The sequence below is a fragment of the Pinus tabuliformis genome, chromosome 3_1 (assembly GCF_031772625.1).
Source record: "Pinus tabuliformis cultivar Carrire ecotype Pingquan chromosome 3_1, CPIR1, whole genome shotgun sequence".
Classification (NCBI taxonomy): domain Eukaryota; kingdom Viridiplantae; phylum Streptophyta; class Pinopsida; order Pinales; family Pinaceae; genus Pinus; species Pinus tabuliformis.
The window spans coordinates 937,115,154-937,127,476 of record NC_142301.1 but is presented as its reverse complement, the minus strand read 5'-3'; the positions used below and the strand labels follow the sequence as shown (position 1 = coordinate 937,127,476).

At 41.4% G+C, this 12,323-nt stretch overlaps 1 protein-coding gene across 1 annotated transcript; it reads right to left on the bottom strand.

Moving 5' to 3' along the window:
- Positions 1–274: 274 nt before the first annotated feature.
- LOC149190854 (uncharacterized) lies at positions 275–4,438 on the bottom strand. Its single transcript, XM_089410606.1, has 2 exons — positions 2,857–4,438; positions 275–2,442 (listed from the first exon to the last, which is right to left on the bottom strand). Exons 1-2 carry the CDS (start codon positions 4,436–4,438, stop codon positions 275–277), a joined length of 3,750 nt encoding a protein of 1,249 aa, XP_089266732.1.
- Positions 4,439–12,323: the final 7,885 nt, after the last annotated feature.

Here is a 12,323-nt window from a genome sequence, read left to right as displayed (position 1 = left end):
CGAGTTCCGCCCGTCCCTCACCGGTGACCCACTACTGCCTGCCATCTTGTCATAATTCACGCCATCTGTTGTGAGACCTGATGAACCGCCTCCATCTCCCGTCATAGTTCGGGTAATTATAATCTCGCGATGGATGAATTCCTTCCCCACTATTTCTCCAGCCACCGTAGTACCATCCCCCCAATCGCCATCCTTCGTCCTACTGACAGGCATGATGATTTTATTAAGACCCGATTCCATCCTGATCTTCCATCTGCCTCTCCACGCTTCCCTATTAATCCGCTCTGCTGGATCGCACCTTATCCTTCGTGGCTTGAGCATGATCCGTCTTGATGAGGTCTGCCAACTCCTTCCACTCCTCGTTGCCTTCAATGGTTCTCCATTGCCTATCAATGGAACTGCCACGTCCCTTACAGCCGCAATTCGCTAACCAGTCTGCCACCTGATTCCCTTTTCGCCGCACATGACTCGTGATGCTGTAGTCGATGCGTTTAATCAAGCCGGATATTTCTTGGATGATTCCTGCCATCCGCCAACTTTTGGTTACTTTCTCCCAACCTTGCCCATTGTTGAGTCTCCTCACCGTGTCCACAGCCAGTTGCGAATCCCCAGTGATTTCTAGGTTGGTGTATCCATTCCTGATAGCAATTCTTAAACCTTGGTGCAGGGCCCAGAATTCAGCCTCATTATTAGTCATTTGGCCTCCCCATTCGGCATAGATCCACCTGACTTGATTGTTGCTGTCTCTAAAGATCCCTCCAAAACCAGCGTCTCCCGGATTACCCTTCGAAGCCCCGTCAAAGTTAAGCTTGATAAATTGATCCCAAGGGTATGAGAAATTCTCTGGACTCTGAGTTCTCATGTCATTGTTGGCCGAGCATTTGTAATGCACCATATCCAATTTTAAGTTTAGTTTATTCAGGATGGCCTGTTCTTCCGCAGTAGTTTTCCAATCCTCACTGTCCCATTTCTCTACTAGAATGGTCTCCCTCGTGTAGTCTACCACCTGCGCCCAGACAACTTCTGGAGAATTAGCCCGACTCTGAAATATTCTCCTATTCCGTTCTTTCCAGACCGTCCAGAGAATGAAAGAAGAAGTCAGATTCCAAGCCCTCTGAACAACTCGGCAATTGAAGGTTTCCTTATTCCACTGATAGATAGCATCTTTAAATTCTCTCATGATAAGCCCTGGTTTATTGAACAATTGTTTGGCCAAGATCCATAAGCTCTCAGTGTATGGGCAACGAATTAGAAGATGGTCTCTCTTCTCCTCATCATTTTTGCATAGGTAGCATTGTGAGGGGCCCTGGAACCCCTTTTTTTGGATACGATCCCAAGTCAAAATTTTATTCTTTGTGGCAAGCCAGATGAAAATAGCCACCTTAGGCCACCAGTTGGATTCCCATATAAGTTTCCATTCCCAATTTCTGTCTCCTTCGTTTTGAGACCCCATTAGAAAATAGGCCTCCTTGGTAGAAAATATTCCCTTCATTGAACTCCCCCATCGAAGGATATCTTGCCCTTCGCGGACTCTGAGCTTCCTTGATTCCATTTCCTTCCGGTAAGCTTCTTGAATATCAGGATTTAGACTCTGATCCCATTTTATCGGCTCCTCCCATACCCTCCATCCATCCGGAGTGTCATTTGCTTTCCAATAATCCTTTACTTTCCGTCTAATCCTAGCATTGTTTTCATAGACTTGGGAAAGTGCTTGGACGCTGTTCAGTCTTTCTCGTTGCTGCCAGCTATCTTCCCAGAAGTTTGCCTCTGCTCCTCCTCTGATTTCCCAGAAAGTGTGTTTTGCAATCAAATCTCTGTTCTGAGAGGCTAATTCCCAAATGTTAGATCCACGGGGGGTTTCTTGTGTTCTTAGAATGTCAACCTGTGTGTTGGGCATTCTGTATTTGATCCTCCAGATAATTTTCCATAGATCACTTCCTCCACTAAGCCATCTCCACCATAGCTTGGCTCCCAGGACCTTGTTCAGGATTTCCGGGTCCCTTAATCCCAACCCTCCTTGTTCTTTTCTTTCAGTGAGTTGATTCCATGAGACCAAAGCCCATTTTTTCTTTTGATCAGTTCCACTCCATATAAATTTGCGGATGATTTCTCTGATTTTAGCACAAACCCCAGCAGGGGCAGCCATAATCGATAAAGGATAGATAGGGATAGCCTGAAGTACCGACTTAGCCAGGATAATTCTACCAGCAATATTCAGGACTCTGAACGACCAATTGGCAATCTTTCTATTGAGCTTGTCCAGCAATCCTTGCCAGTTTTTCAATTTTTTTGAAGTGAAATCAAGAATATTACCCAAATATTTAGTGGGTAGATCCCCTCTCTTGAATCCCAAAGTTCTGATAAGATGAGCTTTGACTTGTTCTAGAGTGTTGAAAATGAAGATGCAGGATTTATCTCTGTTTATTTCTAGACCCGAGGCAGCTGAAAACAGATCCAGGATCCTCTTTAAATTTTGGACTTCTCTTACCGTGGGCTCCCCAAACAACATAATGTCATCAACAAATTGTTGGTGGGTCAGAGGCAAATGGTTTCCCCAGATTTTCAATCCTTTAATTCTATTTGCTATTCTTTCTTGTTTAATGAATCTCCCTAGTCCTTCAGCAGCTAGGATAAATAAAAAAGGAGACAGTGGGTCACCTTGGCGGATCCCTCTAGAAGCATTAAAAGTTTTTGAGGGACTTCCATTTACCAGGATAGAAAAATGAGGAGTGGATATTAGATTATTAATCCATGCAATCCATCTTTGATGAAAACCAAATCGTTCCAGGACTGTAGCTAGGTAATTCCAATTTAGTTTATCATAAGCTTTGGATAAATCAAGTTTTATCATCATACCTTTTTGTTTTTTGAGTTTCAAGGAGTGAATCACCTCCTGAGTTACCACCAGGCCATCAAGGATCTGCCTACCTTCTACAAAACCCGTTTGTTCGGCCGAAATGAGGTTGTCTAAGAGGGGTTTTAAGCGTTTAGCAATCACGGACGTGATGATTTTGTATATGACATTGCATAAAGCTATTGGTCTGAAGCCATTAGCCTCCTCTAGGTTGTTTCCCTTAGGAATGAGAGCATAAAAGGTAGAGTTAAGAGCTGGCCATACCTTTTGATTTATTCTTGATTCTTCAACAAGCTCCAAAATTTCCTGTCCCAGGAAGTGCCATCCAGCCAGGTAAAAATCCACCGTGAAGCCATCCGGTCCAGGGGCTGTCCCTTTCTTCATAGCCTTCACTACGTCTTCCAGTTCCTCTAGGGTCACTGCTCTCATAAGAGCTTTATTTTGGTCCTCTGTGACCAATCTAGGGATTGCAGAGCATATCTCTTGTATGGCCCTCGTTCTATCACCAGGGGGTTCAGTTAAAATTTCTTTGTGATGGGCTATCAACACTTGTTCAATTTCATTCTGTTCAACTACTCTGTCTCCATTTCTGTCCTTGAGTGATAGTATTCTGTTTCCCTGCCTGTGTTTAACCATGGCTTGATGAAAGAATTTAGTATTGCGTTCTCCTTCCCTCAGCCATTTTATCCTAGATTTTTGGCGCCATAGGATCTCCTCTTGCTTCCTCCTCTCCTCCAGTTGGCCAAGGATTATCCCTTCTTTGAGGATGCTTTCTTCAGTTCTTCCCTCCAAAATTATTTTCTGTTGGAGATCAGTCATTTCCCCTTCCAGTTTTTGTTTGTCCTCCAGAATGTTTCCAAATTCCTCCTTGTTCCATTTCTTGATTTTGCCTTTCAGCTCTCTCAGTTTTAACTGAAATGTTTGCATTCTGCATCTGCCCTGAATATTACTTTGTGTCCACCATTTCTCCACTCTCTTGATAAACTCAGGGTCCCTTAGCCAGAAAGCTTCAAATCGAAATGGCCTCTTGCCCTGAATTTTTTTGATGTCGATCTCTAAGCGAATCGGCCAGTGATCCGATCCCAGAGCTGGAATGATCTTGGCTTCCACAAAGACATCTTTATTCATTATGGCTTCGGACACTAGGAATCTATCTAGCCTGGTGGCAATTTGATTTTTGCCACCCCGTCTGTTGTTCCAAGTATATACTCCGTTAATGGTTTGAATATCCACTAACCGGAGTTCTTCTATCATCTCATTGAATCTGTCCATAAGGTGGTCTTGTCTCCTAATCCCTCCTTTTTTCTCTTCTAAGGATCTGATCATATTGAAATCGCCACCAATAATCCAAGCAGCTTCAGGGTACAGATTGCGGATTGCCTTAACGTCCTTAATAAACTGATCCTTATGCCCAGGAGATGAGGGGCCATAAACTCCTGAGATAACTACCTGGTGTTTAGTTCCTACAACCCTTCCCAGCCCCGAAAGGATTCCACGCATACTCACCCAGTTGTCTATAACAATGTCATTTGGGTTCCATAGGATTGCGAGTCCTCCTGCAAAGCCTGTTGCATCTTGCCCCATCACCTGGTAGGGTAGTCTGCTTCTTTGTATTATTTCCTCTAGTTGGTGAATCAAAATCTTTGTTTCCTGTAAAATCAGAATACTAGGTTTTTCTTTTTGCAGCTTATCCTTCATATACCTTTGTTTGCCTTTACTATTCAGACCCCTAATATTCCAGCTGACCAATATCATTTAAAACTTTTTATAGGAGGGGAAGAATACCTCCGACAGAGGTATTACCTTACCTGAGTTTATCAAGATCTCTCCCACCGCCTGGATCGTTTCATTCATAGGTCTCCGACCTCTCTTTCTGCTGTTTTTACCCAAGGTATCTGTTCCTTTGCCTTCCGTCCCTTGCCCCTTTTCCAACATTACTGATGTATCCGGGGGTTCTCCTTTTTTCTCTTTGTATTTCTGGAATACCTCCTTGTATAGCTGCCTTTGGTCTTCAGGTATAAATCTACTGTCTAGGTTCTTCCATTCCTGGATCAGTCTTCGCATGATTATTTCTTCCTCTGCTTCCGTTTCGGGCTGGTCTTCCACTTCCATATGAGCCACTAGATCTGTTTCAGTTGCCTCTTCCTCTGTTTCCCCTTTGTTGACTTTGCTAACAGATATTCCTTTCCCTTTTTCCTCTCCTTGTACTTCCATTGGGCTATTGTTTGTTTCCTCATCATCTTCCAAGTTTACTTCATACTCTTCACCTTCGCTCTGTAGTACTTGATATTTGTTCTGGGTTCTTGCTTGGTTGGTTTGCTTTTGGGATTGAGTCTTTGGTCCTTCTCTATTTGGTCTCCGCTTCCTGACCACCTGTTGAAACCCTCTTTCTGGATCCTCCGTCCTCCCAGTGGTATTCGGTTGGTTCGCCTGACTTTTTTTGCTTTCTGCCTCTCTGTTAAGGGGGCATTGCCGATACAGATGACCATACTCGTGACATATTCGGCATCGGAAGGGGATATGTTCATAATCAATTGGCTGTTTCCAAACTTCGTCATGGTATTCCACCTCAACAGTTTCTGGAAGGGGATTAGCCAAATTTATGTAAACGCAGATTCTCGCATAGGCATTATACTTACCTCTTTTCGTGGCCTCTGCAGTTTTGACAAAGCTTCCGATCGAGTTGCCGATACCTTCCAAGATCCCCGGCTCCCAGAACTCATCAGGAAGACCAAATAACCTGACCCAGACTGGTGCATCAAGCATTTTCTCCTTTTCAGGGTTATATCTCTCCTCCCAAAACTTCATGAATAATCCTGCATTATTCAGGAAATAGGGACCCTCTTCAAAGATTCTGTTCTTATCTTCCAAATTCGAAAATATTGCTGTGAAGAACCCTTGTGCACCAAGCTTGAGATCTATCTGCCCCTTAGGTCGCCAGCGTTGATCGATCCATCTGTAGAGTTCTCGCTCAGACGGCCAGTATCCAACAAATCGGCAGATTAAAGCATGGTCCTTCATATAGCAATTATATTCTTCCAGCTTGTTATGGGGAACGACATACCTAGGCTGTTTCTCAGCCCTCGGTAGGCATTTTCCTCTCATTCGTTTTTGCCATAAATTACCCATGACTGGGATTTGGTTTACCCTTTCCGTATGGTGCTCTCCATCCGTACTGGTTTCGCCCATAACCACATTTTTGAAGGAGGGGATCTCTCCCCCCCCCTTGGCTCTCCCATTGCGTTCAGGGCGGAAACTCTCTGTTTTTCCTTACTGACTTTTCTATTTCCTAACCCGACCCGTGCCGGCAACCTGCGAGATCCTGTCCTAGCAGGTCTGAGAGCTCAGCCGACAGTCTGAGCCAGCCCGTGACCTCGTTACTCTTGTCCTGTAACTCGAACCCTAGCGTTCATCCTTGCGCAGCGTTTCGGGGCTAAAAAGTAGTGGGCTTGGCCCGGTTCGGTTACTACTCGTACGACGAGCTACGACCTTGCTCGGGATCGAACACAAGACCGGTCCGTCATGACGAGGCCGACTTTACCACTACGCCGCCTCCACGACCTTTAAAAAATAAAACATTAAATTTAAAAAATATTTAAATAAATTTAAAAAATATAACTTAAAACAAAAATAAAAATTAAATTTTAATTTAAAAAAAAAATTATTATAATTTTTAATAAATTAAAAATTAAAATAAAAAACAAAATAATAAAATTAAAATTGAACAATTATAAAATTGAAAATATAATTTTAAATAAAAACAAATTAAAATTAAAATAATTCTTTTTATACAATTATAATTATAATTTAAAAGAAATTAAAATCAAAACAAAAGAAATAATTATGAAGTAAAATTTTTATTTATAAATTAAAAAAATTAAAATTAAAATTTTAGGTTAAAAAAATTAAAACAACAATAATTTTTTTTTTTTGGTATAAAAATAATATTATTATAATTTTAAGTTAAAAAAATACAAATAAAAATAAAAAATAAAAACAAACAAATCACTAAATTGTTTTTTTTTATAATATTAAATAATGATGATGATGATGATGATGGTTAACGTCCGTTGAGACCAAATAATGGTCTATCGGACCTAAAGAAACAAATTATCTATTTTGATTTAAGATTTTATTCCTATGCTCAAAAAGCTTGGAGAGAAGCCTCCCGAGCTCACTATAATTTTGACATTGTAAAAGGCTAGGAAGGTCAGTATTGTAACAAAGATTGTGAAACTGACATCTAATGTGGTTATACGCGGGGCACTCTAAGAGGAAGTGGTTTTCATCCTCGATGTTCCTATTCTCACATATATGGCAAATCCTTTCCGTCCATGGCGTTTTAGGAACTGCCCAACGACCTGTTTCACTATGGAGCTCATGAGAATTCGTTCTAATCTTTGCTATATTAATTTTCTTCTTTGAGCTAGTTAAAATAGAGAGATACTTTTGATCTTCTAGGGTGGGGTTGATGACTTTCTTATAATAACTTAATTTTCTTTTAGCCACTAAGTCTTTCTCACACCACATTTTTTCTTTGAACTTAGAAGTAACAATATCTTTAATGTTATTTATGTTTTACAATGCATCATTTTCGTTGATCTCCCAATAGTTTAACCAGGCCCTTGTGTCTTTATGCCACCCTCGATTGAGCCTTAGGTGGTTTTGGCTAGAATTTAAAGCTAGCTTAGGAAGTCTATGATCGTCTATGTTACTGATTTTGTGCTTGTACAACAGAAACCTAAGCATAGCTAGGCTCTCAATAGGGGAAAGACCTGCTTCTATAAGGAGAATAGGATAGGGTGTATTACTTTTAATTTTCAGGGTATAAGTTATAAAACGCTTCTGGATTTGCTCAATCTTTCTCCATGATTCTCTGGAGATGCTGCAACCCCAAACCTCACAACCATATAAGATAACAGGAGTGACTAAAGTTTCAAAGAGGAACTTCTTTTTAAACCAAAATAAATTTAAAACAAAAAAAAATAAGAATAATAATTTTATTTTTATAAATTATTTTGTGATAATAGAAAAACATATAAGAAATAAATTTATATGAAAGAAAAAAATAAAAACAAAATTCTAAATATTTGTTTTTTAAATTAAATTTTAATTAATATTTTCTAATATTTTCAAACATATATATTTTAATTTAAAAAATAAAAAATAACAAACAAAACAAGAATAAAAAAATATATATTAATAATGTCTAATAGATATAGTTTTAATTAAAAAAAACTACAAATTACAAATATATAACAAAAAAATTAAATGTATTTTTTTTTTCCATGCAATAATTTAATGTTCCACAAACGAAATTAAAAAAAATAGAAAAAAATTAAATAACACCCATTTTTCCTTTCAAAAGCCTAAAAATTTAAAAAAATTCTTAATTTTTCTCCCAAAAATCCTACAAATTTGTGTTTTTTTTCCTTTTCGTCCCTATAAAAATATTTTTTAAAAAAAGAGTTTTTTATGTGGTTTTTCCCGTAAAAACACAAAATTTCCCCAAATTCATCTATAAATAGTCGAGATAGAAACAAAACTAACCTTTAAAATGCGTAAAACTCTCGTTGAATGTAAAACTCCTGGTGAATGTGCTATCTATGACAAAATCGCTCCAAACTTTTTAGCAAGACCCAGAAGACTTGATGTGATGTGATAAATAGAACAATGAATTTTATTTTATAGTGATGATTGTAGGAATGATTTATCATTGCTTGAATGTGGGATTAAACTTAACATTAAAATAAAATAATTTATAGTTAATATTATAGCTTTAGGTTAGTTTACATTCATTGTGGGATTAAAAAAAAATATTAAATCCAAAAATTAATTTACTTACATAGTCAATGTTAAATAATTTAAATAGAAAAAATGTTTTGAGTTTCTATCAATATTTTGAATAGAAACTAGGGTGAAATGGGAACAAGAATCACTTTCTTGATGGTAGCAGGGAGGGTTTGGCAGCTGGCGCAGAGCTGGATCTAGGGCCGTAGGGCCGAGGTATAGGGCCCATCAGCTATGGAAGGGAAGGAGGTAGTGGTCGTCCGTCCGCACCGGTAAAAGAGCGTCAGGAGGACGGCAGGTGGAGGTTGAGGACGCCGTGCAAAAGACATCTGGAGGGCTCAGTAAACAGTTAACCTTGAAGGCATTTTACCACAGGGGAAAAAGGGATCAGGAACAAACGGACAGCGCCTCCCCTGTTTTCGATAAGCCGACAAGCAACCTGTGACCAGTGAAAGTAACCATGGTTAATTCAGACGAGGGCATTGACTTAGACCCAGCTATGGAGGACATTCTCTCCATCTGGGGGAAAGATCCAACTGCACAGAACATAGAGCGTTATTTTGGAACGGTGGAAACCCTAGTTTCTCCTCCGTTTTTTCCGGAATCCAAAAGATCGACCCAAACCCTCACAAATTCGCCCAAGGAGTTGGAAGGAACGGCAGTGGTGCAGCAGGGGGGTAAGTACTTGCAACAGATTCAAAGGTTGAGCAAGGAAGACCCACATGCAGGTCTTCTCAAACCACATCTCGGTAGCAAAGGGAAACTCGGGTTTGCAGGTCCGATCCTCTCCGGCGGTTTAGAAGACATAGTCAATCTCGGGTCGAAGCTAGGGCAAAGTCCCGAAGGCGATGCGGGAAGGACTGCAACAGTCACAAGGGTTTCCATTGCAAAGGGCATAAATAGTCCAAAGGAAATCGGGCGGAAGGATCAGGGTTTTGAAGACTACCAGGATCCAAGGGGGGAAGACAACCGAGCAGACCAGGGTTTTCAGGTAATAAATCAATCACTCCTTGAGCCCCTCAATTTTTCTTTAAACACCTCGATAGAGGTCACTCCGGAGTCAAGATCCCTGCCCCTGTCCACCGGACCGGGATCCCAAAGAGGGCAGGAGGAGAATGAGGGTTTAAGAGACACTGCCAGAGGAACAAAAAATACAGGGGGGCAAAGGAAAAAACAGAGATTGATAAAATCCCAGGGGGTAGAAGGGAACCTGGTGTTGGGCATGGATGTGCAAATTGAAGAGGCGCTGGAGGTAGCAGAATGCACCCTGGTCGGCAGAGCAAGGGGCAAGAAATTCTCATCTGATTTCATTCAATCCTGGGGGAAGCAGAATTGGCAATCTGACCTAATCAGAGACTTCAGGGTCTTGACTTTAGCAAAAGGTTGGTTCTCGGTGCGTTTCGAAAACAAAGGGGCAGCAGAGTGGGTGCTGAAGAGAAATTGGACACTCGGAAACATCCCGGTGCTGTTCAAAAAATGGAGCCCTCTGTTCGATGCAGCCCATGAAAAAGCTGATGTCTTCCCGGTTTGGGTAAGAGCACCAGGGTTACCATCGTTCCTCTGGGTCGAGTCGGTCTTCAAGGCGATTGGGAATAGATTGGGCACTTACTTGGAGGCAGACATGTCTTTCCAGGAAACACACAACAGAGCAATGGCACGGATTCTTGTAAGTCTTAATCCAAGCGGAGGACTAGCAGAGAAGATAAATCTCCAATATAAAGAATATGTCTTTGAACAAATCTTGGATTACGAATTTCTGCCTTTCCGTTGCCATAGATGCCATGAGTATGGGCACTTGGCTAAGGAATGCCCCTTAGGCAGGCGGTGGAGGAGGTTCCAGAGAACGAGGGCGAGGCCAGAAAAAGACAATAGGCACTTCCAGTTTCGAAAAAACAAGGAGATCTCAGAGGATCAGGAAGATGAAATAATGGATTTAGACCCGCAGCAGGGGAGGCAATACCAGAGAGCAGATCTTCAGGAATCTCCGAGGAAACTGGCAGAAGAAGGAACGGAACCCGGGACCGCAAAGGAGAACCCTGAAGATGCACCTCCGAGCTCAAACCCAAGCCCAGCCGAGGATCCAAAGGGTACGAGCCTAGATCCAAAACATTCTCCTTTTTTTAATATAGAAAATAAAGATGAATGCTTGGATGAATGTTTGGCCCCTGATCCTCTCACTAAAATCTCCCTTTCTGGAAAAAATGTTAAAAATGCAAATTTGGACGATGGTAATTTGGAAAATTGTATTGAAATTATTTCAGCCGCTATCCCCTCCCTAGATCTGAATTGTGATGGGTGCTGCCCTGAACCTTCCTCTCAGGCCCAGCAACCTATATGCCCCTATAATCTCCGCTCTCAGGACAATAAACCTGTCCCTATGTCATCGATGGGGGGCATCGAACCATCCATCCCTCAGAGTCAGCCCAGGAAAAAAAGGGGAAGAAAATCCAATCTATCTATGGCCCAAGTTAAGGCAAAATTCGATGTGGCAGACGGGAAGCAACAATCTATCACAGGGGCACTTAGAGCGGTGCAAAGCCCCGATTCTGCCCTAAAATGATCATAACCTCATGGAACTGTAGGGGTTTAGCCAGTAAACCTAAAAAACTGGCTCTTAGGGAGATAGTTATGAACTCCAAGGCGGATGTCCTCCTTCTTCAGGAGACTCTGGGGAATGGGGAGGAAATCGAAACAATGCTAAATGCTCTTCTACCAGGGTGGAAATTTACAGCCTTGGACTCAGATGGCCACTCAGGAGGTTTGGCTGTAGGATACAGAGAAGGGAGAATTAAGCTCAGGAACCAATGGGGAATGAAGCAGGTGATGGGACTAGAATGTCAGACTACAGAATTCGATTTTCCTCTAACTATCCTAAATATATATGGTCCTTGCCAGGGAAGGATACCATTCTGGAATGGATTGATGGCGAACTCGCTTTTGAAGAATAATTACATGGTGTTGGGTGGTGATCTAAATTTCTCATTAGGAAGAGCGGAAGCTTGGGGTCCAGCTGCAAGAGAGGATCCGCAAACAGATTTTTTCCAGAATCTATTAGCCTCAAATAATCTGATAGAAGCCAACCTCATCAAGCTAAAGCCGACTTGGAGGAATAGAAGAGTAGGAGAAGCAAGGGTGGCGAAGAGACTAGACCGCTTCTTACTCAATGAGGACTTATCTGCTATGATTCCTTTATTCAGGCAATGGGTTGAAGAAGGGGGTCCTTCGGATCATTTCCCTATCTACCTTGAGCTCTCCAAAGTTCCCCCAAAACCTCCTGCCCCTTTCAAATTTAATGCTTCCTGGCTCCAAGAAGAATCTTTCAATAAACTATTCAAAGAAATTTGGTCACATCCCGACAGAGGTTCACAAGAGAATAAAGGATTCTTATTCATGGAAAATCTCAAAAGACTGAAGAAGGCAACAATCTCATGGGCAAAGGACAGAAAAGCAAAGCAGACTGAGGAAATATCTAGGATAAACGAGGACCTTCAAAAGCTTGAAAGCATAGAGGCGGATGGCTACGCGACACAGGAATCTAAAGAGAAAATATTAGCCCTGGAGAAGCACAAGAATCAAATCCTGCTGGCAAAGGAGGAGGAATGGAGACTCAAGAGTAGAGCAATCTGGCTCAAAGCAGGGGATGATAACACAAGTTTCTTCCATAACTATGCAAAAGGGA